The 25,000-nt window shown below is 43.1% G+C and overlaps 1 protein-coding gene across 2 annotated transcripts in view; it reads right to left on the reverse strand.

Annotated features, from left to right (window-relative positions):
* Nucleotides 1-25,000, reverse strand: part of pacrg (PARK2 co-regulated) — a 108,845-nt gene that overhangs the window by 68,385 nt on the left and 15,460 nt on the right. For both annotated transcript variants that reach the window (XM_027159739.2, XM_027159740.2), the window contains exon 2: nt 24,582-24,716. In XM_027159739.2, the coding sequence (XP_027015540.1) occupies nt 24,582-24,716 (135 nt within the window). The remainder of the gene's footprint in view (nt 1-24,581; nt 24,717-25,000) is intronic.

Here is a 25,000-nt window from a genome sequence, read left to right on the forward strand (position 1 = left end):
CACACACACACAGGCAAGACAATTTCACTAGTGGCTCAACAATATCACTGGAAGTTGTTTTCTACTGCATTATCTCTATTATTGGGTTTATTCAGGACTGTGAAGAAATAAAAATAAAAATAATAAAAAAAAATAAGGCCATAATAATAATAATAATAATAATAAATGTCAGTACTATACTGCTAATCAGGTCATGTGACACTGCTCACAAAAATTTAAAAAATAAATAAATAAAACAAATAATTAAATGTGACTACTAAAACTAATACACAAGATGTATGAGAGTAAAAGAACTGTAATGTGTAGGACGGGGAGTCAAGACAGGAGCTACGGAGATATAAAATGAATAGGTCTTTAAAGATCAGTACGAAAAGCCACATCAGCATCTCCTGAGAGACGAAGAGAACTCATAGACAGAACCGAAACAGGAAAAAGCAAGCAAATAAAACACACTGTCATTATTATATACGAGTAGTATTGTGTTTTTTGGCTTGTGCAGTCAGGATGTGTCATACTCAGGGTCAGAGGTACTCTCTATACCTCTCCTGCAGCATCTGCCACTGCTCACACGAATGATTAACGATTTGTTTAAGTAGTGTTTTGCTGATTCGTGGCCTAGTTCAATATTCAATAACACTTTGCTAAAGCAAGCAAATCACCTTGATTTTGATATACCTCCAATTCTATTAAGAGAGAAAGAGACAATTATTAACAAGACATGAAAAGCAAAACATAATCCTAACGTAGGATTTTTTCTTTTTGTGTTTCCTGACTTAATCAAGGAAAAACCTCATGATGAAGAGGTGGTGTGGGTGTGGCCCTGCTGTGTTAGAAGAGGTGTGGGTGTGGTGATTCTGTGTTAGAGGTAGTGTGGGTGTGGCCCTGCTGTGTTAGAGTTAGTGTGGGTGTGGCTATGCTGTGTTAGAAGAGGTGTGGGTGTGGTGATTCTGTGTTAGAGGTAGTGTGGGTGTGGCCCTGCTGTGTTAGAGTTAGTGTGGGTGTGGCTATGCTGTGTTAGAAGAGGTGTGGGTGTGGTGATTCTGTGTTAGAGGTAGTGTGGGTGTGGCCCTGCTGTGTTAGAGTTAGTGTGGGTGTGGCTATGCTGTGTTAGAAGAGGTGTGGGTGTGGCCCTGCTGTGTTAGAGGTAGTGTGGGTGTGGCAATGCTGTGTTAGAGGTAGTGTGGATGTGGCCCTGCTGAGTTAGAAGAGGTGTGGGTGTGGCCCTGCTGTGTTAGAGGTAGTGTGGGAGTGGCCATGCTGTGTTAGAGGTGGTGTGTATGTGGCCCTGCTGTGTTAGAAGAGGTGTAGGTGTGGCCCTGCTGTGTTAGAGGTGGTGTGGGTGTGGCCCTGCAGTGTTAGAAGAGGTGTGGCTATGCTGTGTTAGAAGAGGTGTAGGTGTGGCTCTGCTATGTTAGAAGAGGTTTAGGTGTGGCACTGCTGTGTTAGAAGTGGTGTGGGCGTGGCCCTACAGTGTTAGAAGAGGTGTGGCTATGCTGTGTTAGAGGTGGTGTGGGCGTGGCCCTACAGTGTTAGAAGAGGTGTGGCTATGCTGTGTTAGAGGTGGTGTTGGCGTGGCCCTACAGTGTTAGAAGAGGTGTGGCTATGCTGTGTTAGAGGTGGTGTTGGTGTGGCCCTGCGGTGTAAAAAAGGTGAAAGGTGTGTGTGGTGTACAGTAATTGCAGGTGTGGGTGCATGCTTCCTGTGTTAGGTGTTGTGGGTGTGGTCGAGGTGTTAAATGAGGTGCACAGTGGGCTGATTAACAAGCCCCAGGCGGCAGTGAACACTCCAGCCCATTACACATGCTCATCTGATCCCTTCATTTTTTATTTAAGCCACATGTCATGGCCTCTATGTAGGGCACTTTATGAGAGTTTAAATTTTAAACACGGTAAAATTGACTGGTAATAAATATTCCACACCATTGGCATCAGAGACCGGCTAACACTAGCACTACTTTTGGATGGCCTTTTCAGGTAAGTGGTCCTTCCTGGTGACGAGTATTTACACTTTACCAACGGCTGACTTTGACAGAGCCTCATCCAGGCTCTTCCTTTCTGGGAAAAAATGGATGTCTGGAAACATTTTCATTATCAGGCAAACTGGCTAAAGGTGACCGGTGAGATGTGAGTATGAAAATACTCACATTCTTCCCAGACCCATGGGTTAAGAAACTGCTAGGTAAGTTTAGTTGCACTTACTTTTACCCATTTGGCTGACTGTAGACGGTACAGTTCTAGAAAAAGAATCGATTTGGCGGCAGTCTGCACTGGGGTCGGGCTGCGTCTTGCCACTCAGTGTGCTACAGAAAATTCTGAGAATTTCTACAGCACATTTTGCAGCTCACAAATGAACAAAACTGTCTGAGAGAACACTTAAACTCACTACACAGACAGAGTGGATAAAGAATGATGAAGGCTGAAGGTCCTTAGGAGCAGTGTTATTCAGACATCTGGGAAGCCATGAAAGAGGAAGATGAGGACGGCCTTCGTCATGGACGAAGATAAAGGGCAGTTAGACAGAGACAGAAATCTACTCGATGGCTAACAAGCTGCTCGCAAGACAATAAAGACTTCCTCCACACTTGAGCCGGTCTAGTCGTTCTCCTCTGGTCTCCGTCATCAACAAGGTGTGTCGCTCTCTCACCGTTCTGTGTAAATCTCATTCTAACGCCAGCCGACGTGTTCTGCAGGTCATCTGGATTCGTCGGCTTTCTGTTCCTCTCTATTCCTTTCCTTCGCTCTGCTCTCCAATGCAAAATAAAGGTCTGAATATTTGTGCTGCCACTCAGACAGCCACTCAGCCGGAGTGTCTGAAAGAGCGCTGCTACAAAGTAAACCACTCTCTCCTCCTGTCTTCCTGTTCCTTCTCTCTCTTTCTTTCTTACTGCTTTGTTAAAACAAAACAAGATTGATTAAAGGTCAGGGTTGGCGGCCGTTCCCTTGAGACGGGCCACGCGTCTGACTTTACCTTGCCGAGCATCTGTAATTGATAAGAATGACTGCTGCTCGTCTCTTTAACGACAAAACGCACGTCGCGTCGACCTGCATGAGGGGACGGGGAGGAGGGGTGGGGTTGGTCGAGAAGAAGAGCGAGTGGATGAGTCCGCAAGGGCACGGAGATTAAACGCAAGGGGAAGGAAACAATGGCTGGAATTGTGATGAGGCAGAGCATTCAGTGGTGAGTAAATTAATTAACCAGCTAGCAGGTTGAAGGGCGCAGGGACACCTAGTCGTCACTACTGACCTTGCTCTGTCCCTTTTCATGTAGTCACTCTACAGATGAAAATTCCAGAGTGAGAGAGAGAAATGAAAGAGAGGCTGGTGAGAGATTTGTAGCTGCGATACCGTAAGCGAGATCTTGCTTCATTAAATTTGGACATCATGGGAATTAAAAAAAAAACATACCTGCGCTCGGCTAAGGTGGAAAAGTCAACAGGTTTATTTTTCTAAATGATTTATAGATAGATCAAAATCCTGAATAAGAGAATTCCTAGATCAAGGAGGACTAGGGTTTGTCAAAAAGAACTGGAATGGTGACAGGAATGGTGAGCAGAACGTCTCAGAATGCACAGGAGGATGGTTACGACAACAGAAGATGGCATCGAGTTGATGTGTGTGTGATGTGGAGAGAGAGAGAGAGAGAGAGAGAGAGAGAGAGGTGGAGTGCAGCAGCTGTACTAGTCTTTCCTCATCAGCGTTTCCCTTCCCTTCATTTATGTCAAGTAGCTGACAGAGCAGGAGCAAAAGGAGTACGTGAGTACACACACACACACACACACACACACACACACACACACACACACACACACACACACACACACACACACACACACACACACACACACAAACACACACACACACACAAACACACACATCTTTAAAGATCGAGATCCTTAAACCAAATAATAACAATTTCCACTGATCATACTGTTCATAAGGTTACAACAAAGCAGGATACTCCCTGGACGGAGTGCCAACCCATCGCAGGGCACACACACGCTCATTCACACACTACGGGCAATTTTTCCAGAGATGCCAATCAACCTACCATGCATGTCTTTGGACCGGGGGAGGAAACCGGAGTACCCGGAGGAAACCCCCGAGGCACGGGGAGAACATGCAACCTCCACACACACAAGGCGGAGGCGGGAATCGAACCCCGACCCTGGAGGTGTGAGAAGAACGTGCTAACCACTAAGCCACCGTGCCCCCCTTGGGGAATTGTGTTGTCTTTTTGTGCATCAGGGGACAGGGGACAGTCTAACTGCTCAGTACAAATGAACATTTCTCACGAATGTCACGTATACCATAACACGCAGTATTAAGAGCTGAGCAAATGTAAACTTTTAAAGTGGTTCGTTTGCGTAAAGCTATTCTTATTGGCTCTTGTGGTCCCTGTCGTATGCACAGGTACGTCATAGGTAGAAATATTCTGGCCATGGAATGATTTTTCTTCATTGTTGGTTGTTTGACAAAATTCATGCACTCCAGACCACTACACATTTATGCCTGACACTGCAAGTCTTTCTTACCTCAGCATGAACCATGCATGTATCCTATCTAAGCTGTGACCCTAAATCCTGAATTGCTTCATCCCCTGTACATACGCTCTACTGAACACCAGCTGAAAGACTTGTGGGAAGCAGAAGGACCCTTCTGAAGCTGAGAACAGAAGCCAATGAATATTTAACTTTGGCTACAAAGAGCAAATAGAGAGAGAGAGAGAGAGAGAGAGAGAGAGAGAGAGAGAGAGAGAGAGAGAGAGATAGAGAGAGAGAGAGAGAGAGATCCATTTTCTTCTAAGCTTGCAGATCCCGACATACAACCTTCTCACACAAGTTCTCTCATGGTGTGCTCTTACACACCATAAAGAACCACCGCACTTCACACACCTCAGACAACCTCTAAAGCACTCACACGCTCGCAGACTCGTACACTATCCCATGGAGAGAGTGATGAAGCAGGGAGAACTATAAGCTTGGAATGATAAGAAAAGATTGACAGAGAAGTGGGAAAGGAAAGAGAAAAGGAGCGTGAAGCATGAAGGGCAAACGTGTCTGAGAGAGAGAGAGAGAGAGAGAGAGAGAAACAGGAGTGACAAGGTGCATGGTGAAGACACACACACACACAAACACACACACATACACACGAAGGCATGAGGGGGAAACGGAACAAAATACAGAAAGGGAAAGAGAAAGATGGAGGAAAGAAACAGTGACTCTCTCTCTGTGGGGGGGGGGGGGGGCATTGTAAAATGCAGTGATTTACAGACACACATCAACTTCCTGCCCTTCCTTCCCTCTCACACACTGTCAGACAATCAATGCGGACGTTCTTACTGATTGATACCAACCTTTCTTCTGTGTGTGTATGTGTGTGTGTATGTGTGTGTATGTGTGTGTATGTGTGTGTATGTGTGTATGTCATTCAAAGTGGCACACAGTAACATTGAATTTTGTCTCGAATGTTAGCAGCCTTAGTGGATTCTAATCTCCACTATCAGCACCCACACTCGTGTCTCCGTGTGTGTCAGGCATCAGATCAGCCCACGTACCAAACTGACGCTGGACCAAAAGCAACCTATTAATCAGGTGGAATCGGGCGCGTCTCCTAACGTAATGAAAACGTGCGGCCGATGACCTGAACCGAATGAGCCTTTATTCTGCAGCTGATTGGTCACAAGGTGTTTCATTCCCCATAACAGCAGCCCTGATAAGATCTCCAGCTGTAACCGAATTCACACCTTTATATGAAAGCGCTTCTTCTGACACGGGTTTTCGGCAGTAGTTGGTTCTCAGAGCTGCGTAGGGTAGACGTGATACATTAGCTAATGTTGGAAATAAAATAAAAACAAACAAAACAAAACAAAAAAACACCTATAATCGTTTATATCTAAAAAAAAAACAAAAAAAAAAAACATATGGACAAACAAATCTCTCAGTATAGTCTCAGTTTTACAGAGTAAATGATATCAGGAACTTTCTTTTGTTGATGTTCCACTACATGGAACTATAGATGTGGAACAAGCTCTGTGTCCAAACAAGTTATCAAGATAATCTTCAAAAATGGAGGGAAAAAAACTTCCAAAAAAAAAAAATCATGTGGCATTACTGATTTATTTTATTCCGTAGAATAAACCATGACAATATCTTGCACTTGTGTTACCCAACCACAGCCCTTATTTCAGGCATTTAATCAAAAATCCTTTTCAATAATGAATCACTCATATACAGTATACAGTAGTCTCTATGCTTCTGTGGGAAAATGAGAAAAAAATGTCTTAAAGAATAGAATAGTTGTTTTGTCTTAACACACAAAGGTTCCTTCTGTCTTATAAGGCCAGAGGTCAGAGGTCAGGTGCGTGTGTGTTGTATTTTACATTGTGTTTAAGGGCAAAATGCCTGCAGCCTTACAGCCCACACACACCTACACACACCTACACACACCTATATATGCTGTATACATCTGTGAATGCATATCTAGTACCACAGATATGCATGGGAAGTCGTGGCCTGGGGAAGTCATGGCCTAATGGTTAGAGTTTGACTCCTAAACCTAAGGTTGTGGGTTCGAGTCTTTGGCCGGCAATAAAACGACTGAGGTGCCCTTGAGCAAGGCACCAAACCTCCCTCTGACTGCTCCCCGGGCGCCGCAGCATAAATGGCTGCCCACTGCTCCGGGTGTGTGTTCTCAGTGTGTGTGTGTGTGTGTGTGTGTTTACTGCTGTGTGTGTGCACTTTGGATAAATGCAGAGAACGAATTCTGAGTATGTCACCATACTTAGCTGTATGTCACGTCACTTTCACGTGAAGGATGTGCGCATACAGTATGTGTATTAAGCACCAGACGACACCAAACGTGAGCGTGTGCATGAGGGTCACGTGAAAAGTCTTTTTTTTTTTTAACGACGCTTTGAAAAAGCAGGGAGCACGAGCACAATTCCAGTCTGGATGCACTGTTTACACTGTTACTCTAAAACCCCTGATAAAAGCCAACAAAACATCGACCGGAGTCTCCTCACAAGAATACGCTGAGAGAGAAGCGTCTTCCTTTATTTTCTGTCTCTCTAATTGGATTAAGCGCTGGAATATTAAAGCAGATGTAAGAATGTGCTTTTGCAACAAAAGCCTCTCTCTTTCCCATCATGCACTGAATCACGCTTGCAACACAACACCGCTGTTTACACAAAACCCTTACATAAGACACTCAGTTGGCATCTCATCACTCACAATTGATTACTCCTTTTGTGTGTGTGTGTGTGTGTGTGTGTGTGTGTGTGTGTGTGTGTGTGTGTGTGTGTGTTTCAGATGGCACTGCTGATATTTAACAGTGAGGTCACACACCTGAATTCACCAGAGTGACTCAAGTTGTGAAAATTTTCTTCATCTGCATTTCAAACGCTCCACGCTGAGAAGAGAAGAGTGGGTGTGCGCACGCAAACACACACGTACACGCAAACAGAACAAAATAACAACAAGCAAACACAAGTAGAGAAGCAGAAAAAAAAAAAAAAACAGGCTCGGATACGGATACGACAACGACGGATCCAGCTGTGGCGCGTTCACGTCGGTCTTTCGGGTCCGCCCCGCGTGACGGCTGCATACCTGATCAAACACGATCCCTTTCTCTCTCTTTCCCTCTCTCTGTGTTAAAAGGCTTCATTAGTAGGGCAGAATCGAGCTATCAGCTGCAGTTTTCGCAGGCTTCCGCAGAGAGGGGAAAGGAAGAAAAAAAAAAAAAGGATTTGATGTGAGATCTAATAGAGTGAAGTGCCACAGCGTGCTAAGCTCAGCTACGAGAGCCACAGCTAATGGAAACCTGACCTGCAGCGGAGCAGCGAGAGTGCTGAGAGAGAAAGCCAGGCCGAGGAGGACTGAAAGAGCGCTTCTGAGGGCAAAAGCTGAGCCCTGAGTACGGACGTCTATGCCGGCTGGTTTTACAGCTCATTCTCAAGGCGCCGGCTAACATGAAAGAGATAGAGGTGGAGGGCAGGAAGAGGGCAGGAAGGGATGGAAACAGTCAGCGTGAGACAAAGTTGGACTGTGAAATGGAGATCAAGCTCTTAGTACTAACTCGAGAACTTTAAATCTCTCCCCGTATCTTATTTGCAAACCCCCCCCCACCCCCACCCCCTGTTCTGTGTAGCTAATGTCATTTGTTTTAGTTACACTACAGTAGGATTAGATTCTAAAGACAATATAGTTATTTTCTATTCTGTTCTAAACTATTCCTTAAGCAGAGTGATCCATATGCAAGCAGGAAGCCTGTCACACACACACACACACACACACACACACACACACACACACACACACACACACACACACACTAACTCCTGGCTATGTCTGCATTACGACTATAACTTTATACCTGCTGAATTCTCAAGTCTGGTTATTCTATAACTCCACTTCACAGGGTTATATGAACTTATATGCAAACATTTGAATGTACTGAAGAAAACACAAGAGATCGAAACTGGATAGAAGATGAAATCTGAGCAGTTTCCACACGGGACTTTTCGGGCTTTCTGGCGATTTATCGGCTAGCAAGTTGGCAAAGGTTCCTAGCGATTTCTTACCTCAAGCGGCAAGGGTTGTTTGACAGTAAACGTGCACGTATATTAAGTAAAACGTGTGATGTTGTACAGTGACTAGTGCGTTTCATTTTGACAGCCTGGGTCTGTTAATTCCGTGTATAGATCTGATTCTGATCTGATCTGTTAACCTTGTCCGTGTTAAAGTGGGTGTTAAGTGTATGTGGCTGATGCTGGCATCTGAAAGGTTATCCTTGTTAGCTTGATTAAAGCTTTAAATGCACTGTCATGAGAAGAATCGATCAGCCTTATTGATCCGTCTCATCAAGAGGTCACGCGCCGCATCTACGGGGCTTATAAACATTAGCTTTGTAACACACTGCATCACACATCTATGGTAAACTTTAAAAAAGAAAGAGAGAGAGAGAGAGAGAGAAAGAAACTCTCCAATGCTGTTAGCTAGTAAAATTGATTTGTGTATGTATGGATGTATGAGAATGGGCCTGCATTGGAAAGTGCATTAACTGTGTATGGTATGTGTCCATGATGGATATATTTCAGGCACTTGCTTGATATTACTTTATTGATTGATCAGTTATCCAAGATCAGGATGCAGATGTAGATCTGCCTGAAAAAATAATTACATGTCCTTCAGAATCCCTTGTAATCCAATCACAACAAGGATATTTTCTCTCTCTCTCTCTCTCTCTCTCTCTCTCTCTCTCTCTCTCTCTCTCTCTCTCTCTCTCTCTCTCTCCCTGTCTGTCTTTGTCTCTCTCTCTCTCTCTGGGTCTCTGTGTCACTCTCTCTCTCTCTCTCTCTCTCTCTCTCTCTCTCTCCCTGTCTCTCTCTCTCTCTCTCTCACACCCTGTTTGTCTTTGTCTCTCTCTCTCTCTGTTTCTCTCTCTCTCGCTCTCTCTTTCTCTATATCTCTGTTTGTCTTTGTCTCTCTCTCTTTCTGTCTCTCTCTCTTTCTCTCTGTTTGTCTCTCTCTCTCTCTCTCTGTTTCTCTCTCTCTCTCTCTGTTTCTCTCTCTCTCTCTCTCTCTCTCTCTCTGACTGTTTTTCATTTACCAAGGTACAGTTAAGGGTTTAACCTTGTTCCACTGCAGTGTTCCTGGTCACTGCATCCAGAGGTCATCACGTCTGACCCCAAGTAAGCCTTCATACAGCCACACTGTATGCACTGTATGCACAGCAACGCAGACGGACTCAAAATATCTACGCACCAAAATTCGACAAAACACACACACATCCAGACAAAACACATCTAATATCAAAATAGCCACACAGTGAGTAATAAAACATTTACACATCCAGACACAATAACACACTGGTGTTAAATCTCAACCCTGTCACTGTAATACAGCACACATGTAAAACCACGAAAGCTACATGTCTCAAACTTTACTGCTTTAAAAGTAATGCACACTTTAATGGTTTAAAGGTTAGAATCTAGAACTGTCGTGGATCCATAAATAGTTAAAGGTTTACCGAGTTCGAGTGCATAACAATGGTTAGACGGTTAGTTAGACCGTGTGAAAACGGTGTCAGCTCTCAGCACTATGCAGGCAGCCTGTAGAAAGCCAATGATAAACAGGAGTTATGATAAGAAGTGAGCATCATTTCACTAAGCATAGTGAAATGCTGTACAGGTTTATGGGCTGGAAATGAGCTGAGACAGCTCCTGCCTCTGCCTTCCTGGGCATTTTGCATTTTTCTAGCTGTGCTTTAGGGAACAACAGACATTCTGACATTCATAGACAGGGAAAAACTAAAGAATTTGAGAAATTTCAATGAAATTGAAATCAATGAATATAATAGTTGTGAAAATGTACACGATAATGAAGTGTAGTATATTAATATTACTCCAGAGTGGTGTTGAATTCTCAACTCTGATTGGTCAGAAGGTGATCATTCCTATTGTAATGCAAGAACTGAACAACTTAGACAGGAACTTGTACGATGGATGCTAAAATAAAATCGGTAACTGCTGACATGATGAATACACCTACAGGGAAATGTTTATTTACCGTTGTTAGAAGCAGTTTGGGTGTCAGAGTGAAACGTAAAGATGAAGCCGTTTATGATGACGTTGCATAACTGGAAACCTCGCAAAAGGTACAATGGCAAGGTGTTGACTGTTTCCTTTGTAAATGTAGGGTTGGAAAAGAAGACAATACCCAACTCTTGGGCTTCTTATCTATAGAGTAAGATGGTGCTTATTGACATTGAAATCTAATACATTATATGGCCAAAAGTTTGTGCAGCCCCTCTAATTATTGGGATCAGACGATTTGCATAAAATCAAGCATAGACATACAAAACAAAAAAAATCTCAATATACAATCACTAGATCGTACTGAAGCGACTGTAAACACAGTGACTTTAAACACTTCTGCCCTGCTATACCTCCCCTGGCCAACTGTAAGTGCTTTTATTGTAAATTGAAACAACTTGGAGTAACAACAGCTCAGCCATGATGCGCAAGACTACGCAAAATCCCGAAGTGTGTCAAAATCTCATATCCATCGTTGTACCGCTCACTACAGTGCTTCGACCTTCCACCAGATACAACGTCAACACAACAGGTGTGCATTAAGAGCTTTATTATTTGGACAAGCAACTGAACACAAGTCTGAGATCACGACGCTAGAAAGAAGCCTCGGTGTAGCCTCGCTTCTCACAGCATTCTGTCTATTTTTTCTTAACACCACTGGTAACGCTGTTGCGCTTGGGTCCATAAAAATCCATAAGAATCCACCTTGAAACATTTATCAGCAAATAATCTGATGTGGTTGGCGAAAACCTTATCTTGATGTCTTTTATTCTCTGAAAGACAGGGGACCATAGCCCATTCCTGGAAGCATCACTGTTCCATTGTTAATGTGTCTTTTTTTTTCCCCCTTTTCTGTGTCTTCCCAATTCATAATTGACATAATTGCATCCTGTCAAATTTTCTGCGTTTAAATGCAATGCTGTAATCAGTGTGAAGGCGACTGTTTATAGATGACAGACAGCCTTGTGTCCATAATTTGAGAACCTATTTTTGCCATAGAAATGTTTTCGTCTCTGCCTAATAAACTAAAGGTGCCTTATATTGGAGAGAAATGTATATACTGTATATACGACCTCTACCAACATGGAGAGGAACCTCAAGAACTGAAACATGTTTCTCTTTAGCATGTATCTCGATAAGAAGTAAAGTTCTACCATCTGTATCTGATTCCAAACTGAATTGATTCTGCGTTTATTCGTTTCAACGCAGCACATCCAATAACTTGATCCAATTGTGTAGAAAGGCTTTACACATCTTTATTCATTTACTGAACTGGCTCCTTACACAACAGGATATTTGCAGGAAGTTAGCCAAGAGAGGATTAAATCCAAACAAGACATTTCTATGCTGTGTTTTCTACTTTTTGGCTGCTTAGTACTGTATAATTCAGCTACAGCGCCCTCCAGACAAGGCTGATGTCACCAGGTTGTGGCACAGATCTGATCTTTTTTTTTTTTTGCATGTGGCTCTTTATTGGATGCTTATTAGATTTATTTGTGACCGTGTGCAACATGAATGAGAAGATCAGAATCATTTCCCCCTTATGTGCATGTGCAGATCAATGACGTCATCATGAAGTGTCATCAGCGTGGCACAACAACCACCATCGGCATCGGCTAACGTCGGTGAAACAACCGGGAAATTGTTGATTATTTTGATATTTGGGGAAATTAATGAATTCGAACAAAGCTGAGGAAATAACTGGCCTGAAGACACAGAAGACATTTTTCGGAACGATATGCATGCATTTCCTGTGATGGACAGGTTCTCTGTAAAAAACAGCAGAGAAACAGAAAAAACTCTGCAAAAGCTTCCCATCTTCCCTTTTCTCACCTTCTCGACCTGATCATGAAGAGGTTGAGGTGTGCTGACCTCCGGAGTAAATCTAGTCACGTCTTCATTCGTGTCTTCATTTCAGTTCAGTAAGTAAAGACTGCGCACGTGTTCTAGCGTGCCACCTGCTGAGTCGCTCTTCACTCCGCTAAGCAGCTCACAGCGCCGCTCTTCACTTCACCTCCTTCTTCCTCGACTCCTTGGCTTATCTTTCCTTCTGCTTGAGACTTCCTGTTTCTTGCTCTCTCTCCCTTTTAGTCTTCAAAGGAAGTTAGTCTTCAGCCTCATTAAGGTAATTGAGACAGAACATCGCAAGGCTTAAAGACTGGAAAGGAGCCACCCATTCAAACGAGCACTTAATCACCTCGTTGAGTGAACTGTGTGTGTGTGTGTTTGTGTGTGTGTTTCTGGAACTAACGCTGGTGCACAATGTGAGCTGAATTCCTCCTGTGTTTTTTTTTTTTTCCACACCACTCATTCAGGCACAGCAGTCTCACTATGACCAAAAGAAACAGATTTAAAAAACCTTGAACACACCTGATGTCATAATTGCGACTTCTTGACTCGTAAATACGACCTGTTCCCTGATGTCAGATTTCCTTCCTTTAATTAGCATGTTAAAGCTAGGTGTCGATTTAATGTAGCATCTGTCAGGATGTTGGGTTTTTTTTTGAGTGTCACATGATTGCCTCTCATTGTATATGTATATTTTATCTAAAGGAAATATATTGGGTCACATCCGAGAGCCTGAATCGGAGATATGAATGGGGGACAAAATAAAAAAGAAATAAATAATAAATGCTGATGGTGCAAGAAAAGGCGAGCCGTGCCAGCTCAGCGGTTTATAGATGCTGCTTACCTGAGGCCAGCAACAACACATTGCTGTGCACACACACACACACACACACACACACACACACACACACACACACACACAGAGTAATGGTTGTGGAGGGTAATAGGTGTGGTTTAGCAGCAGTTCTGGGTCAAGTCACTACCTTATTGAAGTTTGAGTCATTGTGAGACCTCGCAAACTCATCTATAATTCATCACTTTAATATACGCTTAGAGCAGACGTGCTCATAGAAACTTACACTAAACCTTGAAATGTCAAGCGCGTGAACACACACACACACACACACACACACACACACACACACACACACACAGACACACTGGGAAACACTTTCTTACAAATATTCTCCCTAGTGTATGGAACGTGGGGGATTGTTATAGATTAGTAGTGAGACTGTAAGGGTCTGTGTGTGTGTGTGTGTGTGTGTGTGTGTAACAATAATGCACTACAAGGCATTGGCAAGGTAACGCACTGCTTCATCCTCATCCCTTGCTCCATCTCCGATACGAGAGTGAGTCAGAAGGACAGAGAGATGCGGTGCTTGTGTTCCCAGCTTTGTCCTTAACTGTCTCTTTTCCTCTCTCTCTCCCTTTTTGAAGATTCTGTCTGTCTGTCTGTCACTCTTTTGTCCGTGCATTCAATCAGCTTTTGTAGTTTTTTGTCTCCTTCCTTCCAGTCTGTGTGGACACACACTCAAACACACACAGAGGCCTGTCAGTGTAAGAATAGAGGACATCAGTACAAATGCAGAAGTGAGCTGCATCTCCACAGTTTGGCTGAGCCTGTCAATTGTCAATCCGTCGCGCCCCCCCCCCACACACACACACACAGCCCTCGCAGCCGTTCAGTCGGCTGTGTGTCGTGCTCCTGATGCAGCTTTTCTCTATGCACACTATGTGCAGATGCAGAACAATGACATGCCACATTTAAAGGTATTCAGCCACTAAAACCTTATTATGGGACTAAGATTCAGGTGTTTGCTAATTTGCAGGTGGAAGGTTCAAGGAACCACAACTAATCGTTCCCCGGACAGGTGCAGCACTGATTTCACAATGTGCGTTCAGACTGAAAGATAAAAGCCAGCAGTCACTCGAAAAGAGTTGTAGGACTGCCTGAAAGCGGCAGGAACAACAGTTACACAGGGAAGACTAAACGATTCCGAGAACACCAAAGTGACGTTTCAAACAAACCACCAACCCCAGAAATACAACCGCTATAACTCAACAAGTCCTTGCAGGGTCTAGCCCATCTCCTGACTTGAACCCCAGTGAAAATCTATGGAGGGTTTTGGAATCGCAGGTCCTTCAGGGGTGACAATTAATTTAACCCCAACGCTACAAAAAAACGAATTATTGATCTAGACCAGTGGTTCCCAAACTGGGGTACGTGTACCCCCGGGGGTATGCCACGTGACGGAGGGGGTACACGAACAAAATGCTGAAATGTACTGTTAATGTAATTATACCGCACCTAATATTCAACCAGACTAAATATAAAGACGTGCCCCCTCTAGTGTACTCACAGCAAAGTAGCCAGGTAGCGCCATAAAAGGTCAAATTCATGACATCCAATCAAATTACCCCATCTGCAGTAAACAAAAATCTGTGTCCACTCAAGTGTTATGCTTAAGTGCACGTCTTTACGTATCGCATGTAATTCACAGTTTTACGTCGCATCGCTGATATGGCAGAAGATGTTTTAAAAAATTTATAAGCGATTTATACGCTTTACTCAGCTGCTGGCATATGTCCGGTATATTTATGATGATATTTTCCAGAGACGGACAATGCAAACAACTGGATTTGCCATCCATTCTCTGCCACCCCACAGCACACCTGCCCATTTCTGAGCAAGAGAGTCATATTGAAATCTCTACGAGTGACGCTTTGAAAATTGAATTTACACAAAAATCACGCAGAATGATGTTAAATCCCTGGAGGGGTACGTCTCTGTAAAAAGTTTGGGAATCACTGATCTAGACTTCCAAACAAAATGTTTTTAACAAAATATGTTCTTTTTCTTCTTTTTTACTTCTTCATCTGCATGAGACTGTACATCAAGTGTCCTGGGTCAGGCGTGACATGAAAAAGCCAGCAGTCACTTGGAAAGAGTTGCAGGATGACCCGAAACGGGAACAACAAGCAACGGCCCTCTGTCTCTCTTTCTCTGGCTTTGACTGTGAAGGTCTGCAAGTATTGAATTAATAAATAAAGGATATTCCATTGTTATTTCAAGCATTTCAACCACACACTGAAACTTCATGTAACAAATCACAGTTCTGTATAGTATAAAGAATTTCCGGTATTGGATTATGCTGGTGTGTGTGTGTGTGTGTGTGTGTGTGTGTGTGTGTGTGTGTGTGTGTGTAATACTGGCAAGAAACCATCTGTTTGTGCATTATGGTATTTGTCCGTGCCTGTGTGTGTTTGCTGTAAAGCCATCAAGCTGCTGCGTAACTCCAAGGCACTTTGTGCAGCACATTAATCACAGACAGCATTGACTGCTTCTCCGATCCAAACACGCTGACCTTCAGCTTACACAAAAGACATTAGTGCTGTCTATCTGCTTAAAATATGGAGGGAAGCAGAAAAAAAAAAGTAGGAAGAGGGAGGGAGGCAGCGAGAGGAGCTTTCAAGGTAATGAAATCTTGCCATAATTTAGAGTAAAGACTACTGGGGACAGGCCCTGGCCAAAGTCTAAAAAAAGAGTAGAGTCAGGACAAATTAAATTGGATTTCGTTTTTTTTTTTTTTTTCTTCCTTGCTTTCTTTTAAATTAGGCTTAAGTGCATGCGTGGAGCACTTCTTCATTCTCGTCTTTTTTTCCCCCCTCTCTCTCTTCCCACGAAAGCAAGATAACAGCATTACAGTGCAGAATGAATGGAATCATTTCCAAACCAATTAACCTCTGACAGAATGCAGGAGAGGACAGGAAGGAGAATGCTGGAGAAAGAGAGAAAGAGAAAGGGATAGATGGAGAGAGAGAGAGAGAGAGAGAGAGAGAGAGAGAGAGAGAGAGAGGCTAATAATGTGAGAGAAAATGAGAATCTTTCCACAGACTAACTGTGTGAGTGACATCAGGTCTAGATAGTGATAAAGAGGACACAGCCTTGAGGCTACAGGAAACGTAGAAAGAGAGAACCACGTAGGAAGACCTTATCCACCAAGCTCTCTCTCTCTCTCTCTCTCTCTCTCTCTCTCTCTCTCATTGCCTATTCAGGAATGAAGCTCATGCCCAGCTGCCACTGCTCCATTTAGTTAATTAAAGGTTCCATTTAAAGCTGCAGCCTTCTGGCAGTGTACATGCCAATCAATAGCGTTTTGATACAGAGCACGCTGAACACTGTACCCCAACACGCACCACACCGCATCTTAACAAATATATCTTGCTCCACAGGACCTTACACTTTTCCTAAACACCATACTGGTCAATATCATTTACTTACCATATGATACACAAAGTGGTAAAACATACAAATATATCTGAGCCATATCTCAGGAGAAAGAGTAAGGTCATACTGAGTATGGGCACGGTTGTGCTTTGGCTGATGATAATCACACACAATCTTGGCTTGTGAGCTCACACTGATTTCCATTCAGGTGTTTTTCTTTGCGGCTTAATCTGACGAGCTTTCACATTTTAAGCCAGAATTTATATTCCTGAACATTATTGTTTGCCATGTCTGCTGATGATGTACACAACACTAGCGTAGTAACCATTTCACACAAGTAAATTTAATTTGTGATGGACACAGAAGAGCAGAGTAATATAGTTTATAGTAAATATAAGCACTTTTGGAACACAGCTTGACCAATCAAATTAGTGGACTAGAACTAACCGTTGCATAATAAGGTTTATTAGCTTGCCACTGATGCATTAATATATACTCTCTGAAACAAATGTTGCTGGACCAATGTACCATGGCTGCCCGAAACGTCCCCAATGTTTACTCAAACCTTCTGACACCAATACACCACCACTCTACTTAAACTGCACCAACACTCTACTCACACTGTATCCTAACACTTTTAATCAAACTCCACCCCAACAAACTTTTTCTAAACATTCTTTACCTACATTCTTTGTCCCAACACTCTTTACTCAAGCTGTATCCAACATTTTCTGCCCATACTGTTGCCTAACATTCTTTACTCAATCTTTAACCCAACACACTCTAGCCAAACTGTACCCCAACACACTTTACCAAAACTGTACCCCAACACACTCTACCCAAATGTACCTGGCACATTTTACTCAGACTGTACCCAGCATTCTCTACTCCTCAATACCCCATGATTCTCTACTCAACAGGTTTCACCCAAACAAAAATTGTAACCCAACTCTTCTCACTGCTCCCAAAATTTCCAAACACCACAGTCCCAAAGTAAACACCCCATTATGCCACCTCACTAAACTCCAACCCAAAGCAACCAATCGCAAGCTAATAATTCCAATCTTACACCTTAATCTCTCTGCACCCAAAAATCAAGGCAAAATCCACACCACTCAACATCCCAAGTGAAGGTGCTGAGGTGTCTCTGGAATCAATCTGACCCCAAAAGAACTTCTTTACCACCACATACACCAAAATCTCCAAGTATCTGCATCTGCATATCACTCTATGATACTCTGAACCGGAAACTTGTCTGAACCTTTTCACTGCTCACCAACATCCCATTCCCAAAGTAGTCTGGTCATCCACTTCCCAAAACCTTTCCAGTTCTCCAACATCCAAAGCTCCTAATAATAGCAAACCCAAACATAAAACCTCATGCTGCTTCAGAACCTAAATCCAAGGCAACTTCCTCTCCACTCCTCAATACAACAATCAACAGGAAACCTCTTCACTATTGATCAGTATCCCAAAAACAAACAACCGCTCATGCATCAATCCCAATCTAACACCTCAATCCAAGTCCCTTCTCTATCCACTGTTTGATTGTGGAAGGCCCAAAATACTGGCAACAACTGGCTGAAAGTGTATAGTGAGTATATGTGAAGAGAAATTACAGCACACATTTTTCAATCATTCTACATTTTTCTATCAAACGTTCTATCTTAATTTCTGCAGTGCATGCCAAAGATTTGCCTTCAGCTCTGTTTTTTTTCTAAGGAGGGAAGAGGAAGATTCATCGGCTTTTTGCTGGTGGCGGTGTGTCATTTGAATGGCTGTGTGTATTACCCACAAGGCCATGCTGGAACCATTACTGCTCATTAAGCCAGACAGGACCAGCGGTGAACTTGCATTAGCCGATCAATACCTCGCATCTCAACTAATAGGCTATGAGTTAAATTTACAAAAGGATTTGCCACTGCAGTAAAATCTATTTTCCTGTGCTGTTTTTCCCCCTTATCTTGTTTTTAGTTGCCTGGGTTTGTGTGCAGGCTGAAGCATCATGCAGAATCCCAATGAGATGAGGACGAAGATGAGGAAGGAAGCCACGAAAGCCATTGCTCACAAATGTAGGTCCATCTCCAGCCAATCCCAGAATGTTACGGTCTCATCTCCCTGGAGGACAGCGGTTGGCCTTACCACATGATGTATTGTGCGTGTGTGATATTTCCAGCCCAATTTCCTGAGCTGGTGCTGTCCTCTCCGAGCCCTAGAGAGCATGCTCCTATCAGCCCCCATCTTTACTCAGGGTTTTTATTTCTTTGCCTGTTTTATTTCGATCCCAGGAGAGGAAGTGCACCATATCTCACAGGAGCACAAATGTGTGAATGTGTGTGGTGTTGGTTGTGTTGTGGTTAGAACCTTCCCCCCCCCACCCCACCCCCACAGCAGCACAGTGCCCTACAGATAAGACTTGGGAGCCCTACACTCAGTGCCCTGCATCTACTCTCCATCTCAATGGAGCGTTAACCTTTTGGTAGGTCACGCATCAGCCTGTACCACACAGCACAGCTGGATCTGGAGCACAGTGGCACATCCCAGAGGAGTCTAACACAACTTGATGCAACCCTTTTAAGCTGCCGCATTCACTATTTAGCAACGGAAATCATGTAGACACAGAGAATGTAACAAAGGGTTAATGACTTTTTTTTTTTATGTTTAGGTTGGGTGTCAGTACAGTTTGTTGCTACAGTGTCAGGGTCAATATGAGCATTAAAAGCAAGATATCTATAGCTCTGGAAGAGGCGATTGAAACTCAGATGGTCTGCTGAACAAAAAAAAAGGCAGATGGCTAAAGAACATCACTTTCCTTGAGTGCTGTGTCTGCAATGGCCTGCACTTAGTAGTAACACACACACACACACACACACACACACACACACACACGATTATTTCAGACAGACATACATATATAATTCCAGTGCTCTTTGTACCACAACCATTGGCGCAGTCCTTCTTGCTCCTGGAATAATTCAATCTGCTAGACAAGATGGATGTGTGTCCCTATGGAGCACTTATACTCTCTATTTCCTAAAGCACTTGATCAGATTAATTGATCGCCACCCATATTCCCCCATTACTGCTCCCCCCGACCGCTGTCCGCCACCCGCCGCCCCCCGATCCATCCATCCGCTCTGCACAGCCCACGGGGAAAAAAGATTCAAGGCTGCGAATTAGGTTTGCATCGACAGTCTTATGAAATGCACCTTCGATTTAATTCGAGTCGGGAGAGGAAGCCAAGAGGTCAAATAATCAAAGAAAAGTAAAGAGGACGGGCAAAAGCCGCTGAGGAATGCAGAGGCTCAAATGAAGAAAAAAAAAAGAAAGAAAAGAAAAAAGCTGCTCTTTCAAAACTATAAATTATTCCCTGACAAAGTGTTCATTTTTTCCCCTTCTCTTTAAAGTGGGATCTTTTCTGTTTGAGTAAAAATTAGGCATCAGGCAAATTTCCATCCCTTTTGGCTTCACACATTTGGTAAGGAAATTGCATACAGCGATCCAACACCACCCCACCCCCACCCCTTTATTATCTATTAACCTGTCTTACTGGTCTCTATCTGTTTCTCACACACACACAGACACACCGGTGCCTTTAGAAATAACAGCAGGACCATGAACAGCACACTTCCACACACCTGAGCTCACCCTTATCAGCTTGCTGCATATGCTCCTCATACATACACACTCTTGTTGTACACACACGCACTCAGCACTCCAGCTAAGAGGCGAGTATTAAAGTTCTCAGAGAAGCTAAAAATATGCCTCTTGCCCGTCAGGTACTCCACGTCCCCCTGCTCCCTCTCACACTGCCCTTGACATTTAAACACCCCTCCTTTGGCTCGTTCACCTACAGTACAGCACACACACACACTTGTGCCCCAGTTGAAATGTAGAATGGGTATAAGTTGTAAAATTCATGTTCACAAAGAACTATTATACGTAGGAAAAAATGGTAGGGGGAAGTGAAAGATGAAAGGGGAATACGAAATACCAAAGCTTTCCGTGTGTGTGTGTGTGTGTGTGTGTGTGTGTGTGTGTGTGTGTGTGTGTGTGTCAGCAAATCAATACATTGCATACCTCTAGGCCAAATAATCCCATTCCCAGCATGACAGTTTGAGGACTACTGGTGCAGGACAAGGAATGAGGGATGAAGAAATACAATTTGAAAAATAAAAAATAAAATCAGGGTGATAATAAACACTGAACTTTTTTTTTACCAACAAGACCACATCCTGTCCGTTTGATTTGGAATTCAACTTTGACTTTTTATAAGGAATTTAATTCCTTTTTATAAGGAACACGAGCTGAAAGTGAAACTGATATATCTTATGTTTGAAACTAGCCATGTGTCTGTGGCAGCAGGGGTGGGTTGAAAGGGAAGGTAATGCATGATGATTCTCAGCTGTGCGAGTTTACTTGTTACTTCTTTGTTTGTCTTTTTGAGAATGAACTATGAACCAGAGAGACGGGGACAGAGTTGACATGTACACAAATATATGCACGCACGCGCACACACACGCACGCACGCACACACACACACACACACACACACACACACACACACACACACACACACACACACACGGCCAAAAGTTGTGGGAATAAAATAAAATATTAATTTTCACAAAGTCTGCTGCCTCACTCCAACTTTGCCTTGAAAAATGAACTTAATCCCTCCAAAAAAAAAACATTTCCACTTCATTTCAGCCCTGCCACAAAAAGACCAGCTGACATCATGTAAGTGATTCTCTCTTTAAAACAGGTGAGAATGTTGACGAGAACAAGGCTGGAGATCGTTGCTTTGCACAGAAAAGGGATTCACAGGCAAGGATTTTGTGCAGAGGTTCAATTGTTGGCACCCAAGAAAGTCCAGCAAATCCAGAGCTTGCTCAAGAATGACGGCAGGCAGGTGTGATTGTTTGGGGCACCCATAAAAAAGCTTGTCCGGAAAAGAAAAGGTGATCGGTCCTGTGTCATGCCAACAGTAAAGCATCCTGAGACCATTCACGTGTGGGGTTGCGTCTCAGCCAAGGTGACTGGGCTCACTCACAATTTAGCCTAAGACCACAGCCATGAATAAAGAATGTTACAAAAACCTGCTCTGAGAGCAACTTCTCCCAACCACCCAAGAACATTCTGCTGACAAACAATGCCTTTTCCAGCATGATGGAGCACCATAAGGCAAAAGTAACAACAAAGTGTCTCGGGGAACAGAACATCGAAAATTTGGGTCAATGTCCAGGAAACTACCAAGACCTTAATCCCATTGAGAGCTTGTGGTCAACAATTAAGAGTCAGGTGGACAAACAAATACCGACAAATGATGACAAACTCCAAGTGTTGATTATTCAATAATGGGCTGCCATCGGATTAGAATGTGGACCAGAATTTGATCGAAGTCAAGACTGCAAATGACTTTTTCCATAAACTTAATTGCCAATAAAATCCTTTAATACATACATGGTTCAAGGCCCAGCACAGCAAATGTGCCCCCGAGCAAGGCCCTCAACCCAGCTCCAGGGGCACTGTATCATAGCTGCCCCTGCACTCTGACCCCAACCTCCTTAGTTGGGGTATGTGAAGAAAAGAATTCCACTGTGCTGTAATGTATATGTGGCCATAATAAAGGCTTCTATGCCCGTTCTATTCTATATACACAATCACGCTCACTCACACACACACACACACTAAAGTCCCATTGGGATGCCGGAGTGGAACATATCAGGTGTGACTGAAATTCTACAACTAACTTTTCTACTTTTATTCCAGCTCCTGTCCGTAGAATCAGGTCTGGACAGAAGTAGTCATATTTTTAAAGAACACATAGCAGTTCCTCATGCAGTTCTTCAGGGACAGGGTCATCCTAATTCCACCTCGGAGTAACTAAATCAACACTGTGCAATGAGCGTGTCCATGTGTGTCCGTGTGTGTGTGTGTGTGTGTGTGTGTGTGTGTGAGACTGCATTCTCACACACTCTCTTTGTTGAGCTTGATTGATCCTGTAACCTCATTGTGAACTGCTGCCCTGAAGGTTACTTACTGCTAACACAGCACTGCAAACATTCTTGGCCTAATCAGTCTGTCTTGTTCCTACACTCACTTATATACACACACACACACACACACACACACACACACATGGTAAAAGTCTGATCTTCGAAGCTCATTTGCAATGTGAATAGTGAAAGAAGAAGAGCAGAACTGGAGAGAAAACATCCCGGTAGCGGCAGCAACAGGATGATCAGTAAGCAGAGCGTCTGTATTAGATGTGACAGCAACAATTTCATACAACACTTACTGTCTGCTGCCAGCAATTTTCATAAAAGCTTGAGGAGCGACGAAAGCACTGCATTATTTTTAGTTTCTTTTTTTTTTTTTTTTTTTAAAGTGCAGATTGATTCATAGTAAAAAAAAAAAAAAGAAATTTGCTTTTAATTATTAACACTCTGGCTTTCAGGGGGGGAAATAGAGCTACTGAAAAAGAAGCGGCTCCAAAAGAAACACACAAGGCACACTGATGTTCTCAGACTGTGTGTGTGTGTGTGTGTGTGTGTGTGTGTGTGTGTGTGTGTGTGTGTGTGTGTGTGTGTGTGTGTGTGTGTGTGTGTGTGTGTGTGTGTGTGTGATTTCGTTTTTCCAGCCAGAAATGTTCTGCAGATATCAGATCAGTACTGACTACAGTTCAGGTGGAGAACGCTCCTACGTTACAGAGGTAAACGTTTAATTAAAGCAGTTTGTTGAACTCTGATCTTTTCATCAGCAAACAGAAACTAATCAAGTCAGAGATATGAATGCATTCTGATGCAGTGTAATGTTACAGCCTGACATTTCCGTCAGTTTAATCACGGCTCGCATGAAATACTGGTCAATTGAAGGCTGTCATTTGGACCAGGAAGTGCATCATGATACCGTTCTGCGATTACACTGTGATTCCTGTATACGTGAACACAGCTGGTACTCTGGGCTGCACTTGTGTTGTGTTGTGTTGTGTCACATTTGTGATGAGGTAAGATGAACACAAATGCTATAACACATTACATAGCCATACCTGTACATAGCTGTGTTTAATTAGCACGTAAACTGAGGCATTAACTAATTCTTTAACTAACGTGAGTTAAATCAGCCTTCATGTTATAAATCCTAAACAAAGCAATAATCAGAAGCTAATTGTGCCTTATCCTGAGGGAACCGAGGATTATAATTAGGGTTAAATGAGGTTCATAGTGGCGTCGTTTATAAAACCACCGATCAGATTCTGTTAGAAACAAAATGCGTGAGGTAAAACAAAACATTTGTAGCTAGACAAATTATACTCAGTGCGGTTTTATTCCACAACTTTACACACTAAAATAATGTAGCTTAGTCAAAATTGTGCAAAATTTAAACAACAATGTAAATTAATTTAATAGGGATGTGGTATCCTAGTGGTTAAGGTGTTGGGCTACCAATCGGAAGGTTGTGAGTTCGATTCCTGCTGCCATTGCTGGGCCCCTGAGCAAGGCCCTTGACCCTCAAATTTCTCAGTTGTATAAAAATGAGATAAAATGTAAGTCGCTCTGGATAAGGGCGTCTGCTACATGATGTAGATGTGATTGATGGATGTTAATTGTACGTTCCTATTTATCCAGGAGCTGTAGAAATCTCATTGCCTCAAAATTCACACAACCTTCATACATCTTTATTTTTTTACCTGATGCTCTGTTTGTTCTTTTATTTTCGTTTCTACTTTGAAGAGCTGTTTTTTTTTTTGTTGCTAGCAACTCAACTTGCTAGTAACAGTTTAGTGTCAGGATCCCACATAGCAAGAGGTTCAAAACAAGCATAAATCCAATAATTATAGAAGCGAATAGCTTTGGACTTAGTGGATATAGTGTTCCACTCTCTGCTGGACTTAGAGATAGCTCGGTACCTTCCAGGCGATGCGATTGCCCTTGGTGTCGTGCTCCAGCGCAATGGGGAAATCTCCACGCTCGTAGAACTTACGGAAAGATGTGGGTCTGGCAGGACGCTCTTTGAAAGCTCCGGCTGCAGGAGGACCCACCACCTGTCCGGGAAGAGAGAGGTACAATTAATCTCCCACATTCTAACATTCTAGTATTTCCAGTTTGTCCTGAACATATCTTTCCGACCACAACTCTATGAAATATCTATCCTCATATGTTTTCTATCACCATTTCAGCATTTATGTCTAGGGTGCGACCATTCGCTATGTCTCTCCTACACATAATAGTAACAGGTAGACACTGATAGGTAGCAGGGTGTATTTACCACGCAGTATGCAATATGGTCTATACCATATAACGCTTGAGTGGAAGTAAGTTTGTGTTT

The sequence above is a fragment of the Tachysurus fulvidraco genome, chromosome 12 (genome assembly GCF_022655615.1).
Source record: "Tachysurus fulvidraco isolate hzauxx_2018 chromosome 12, HZAU_PFXX_2.0, whole genome shotgun sequence".
NCBI classification, from domain to species: Eukaryota; Metazoa; Chordata; class Actinopteri; order Siluriformes; family Bagridae; genus Tachysurus; species Tachysurus fulvidraco.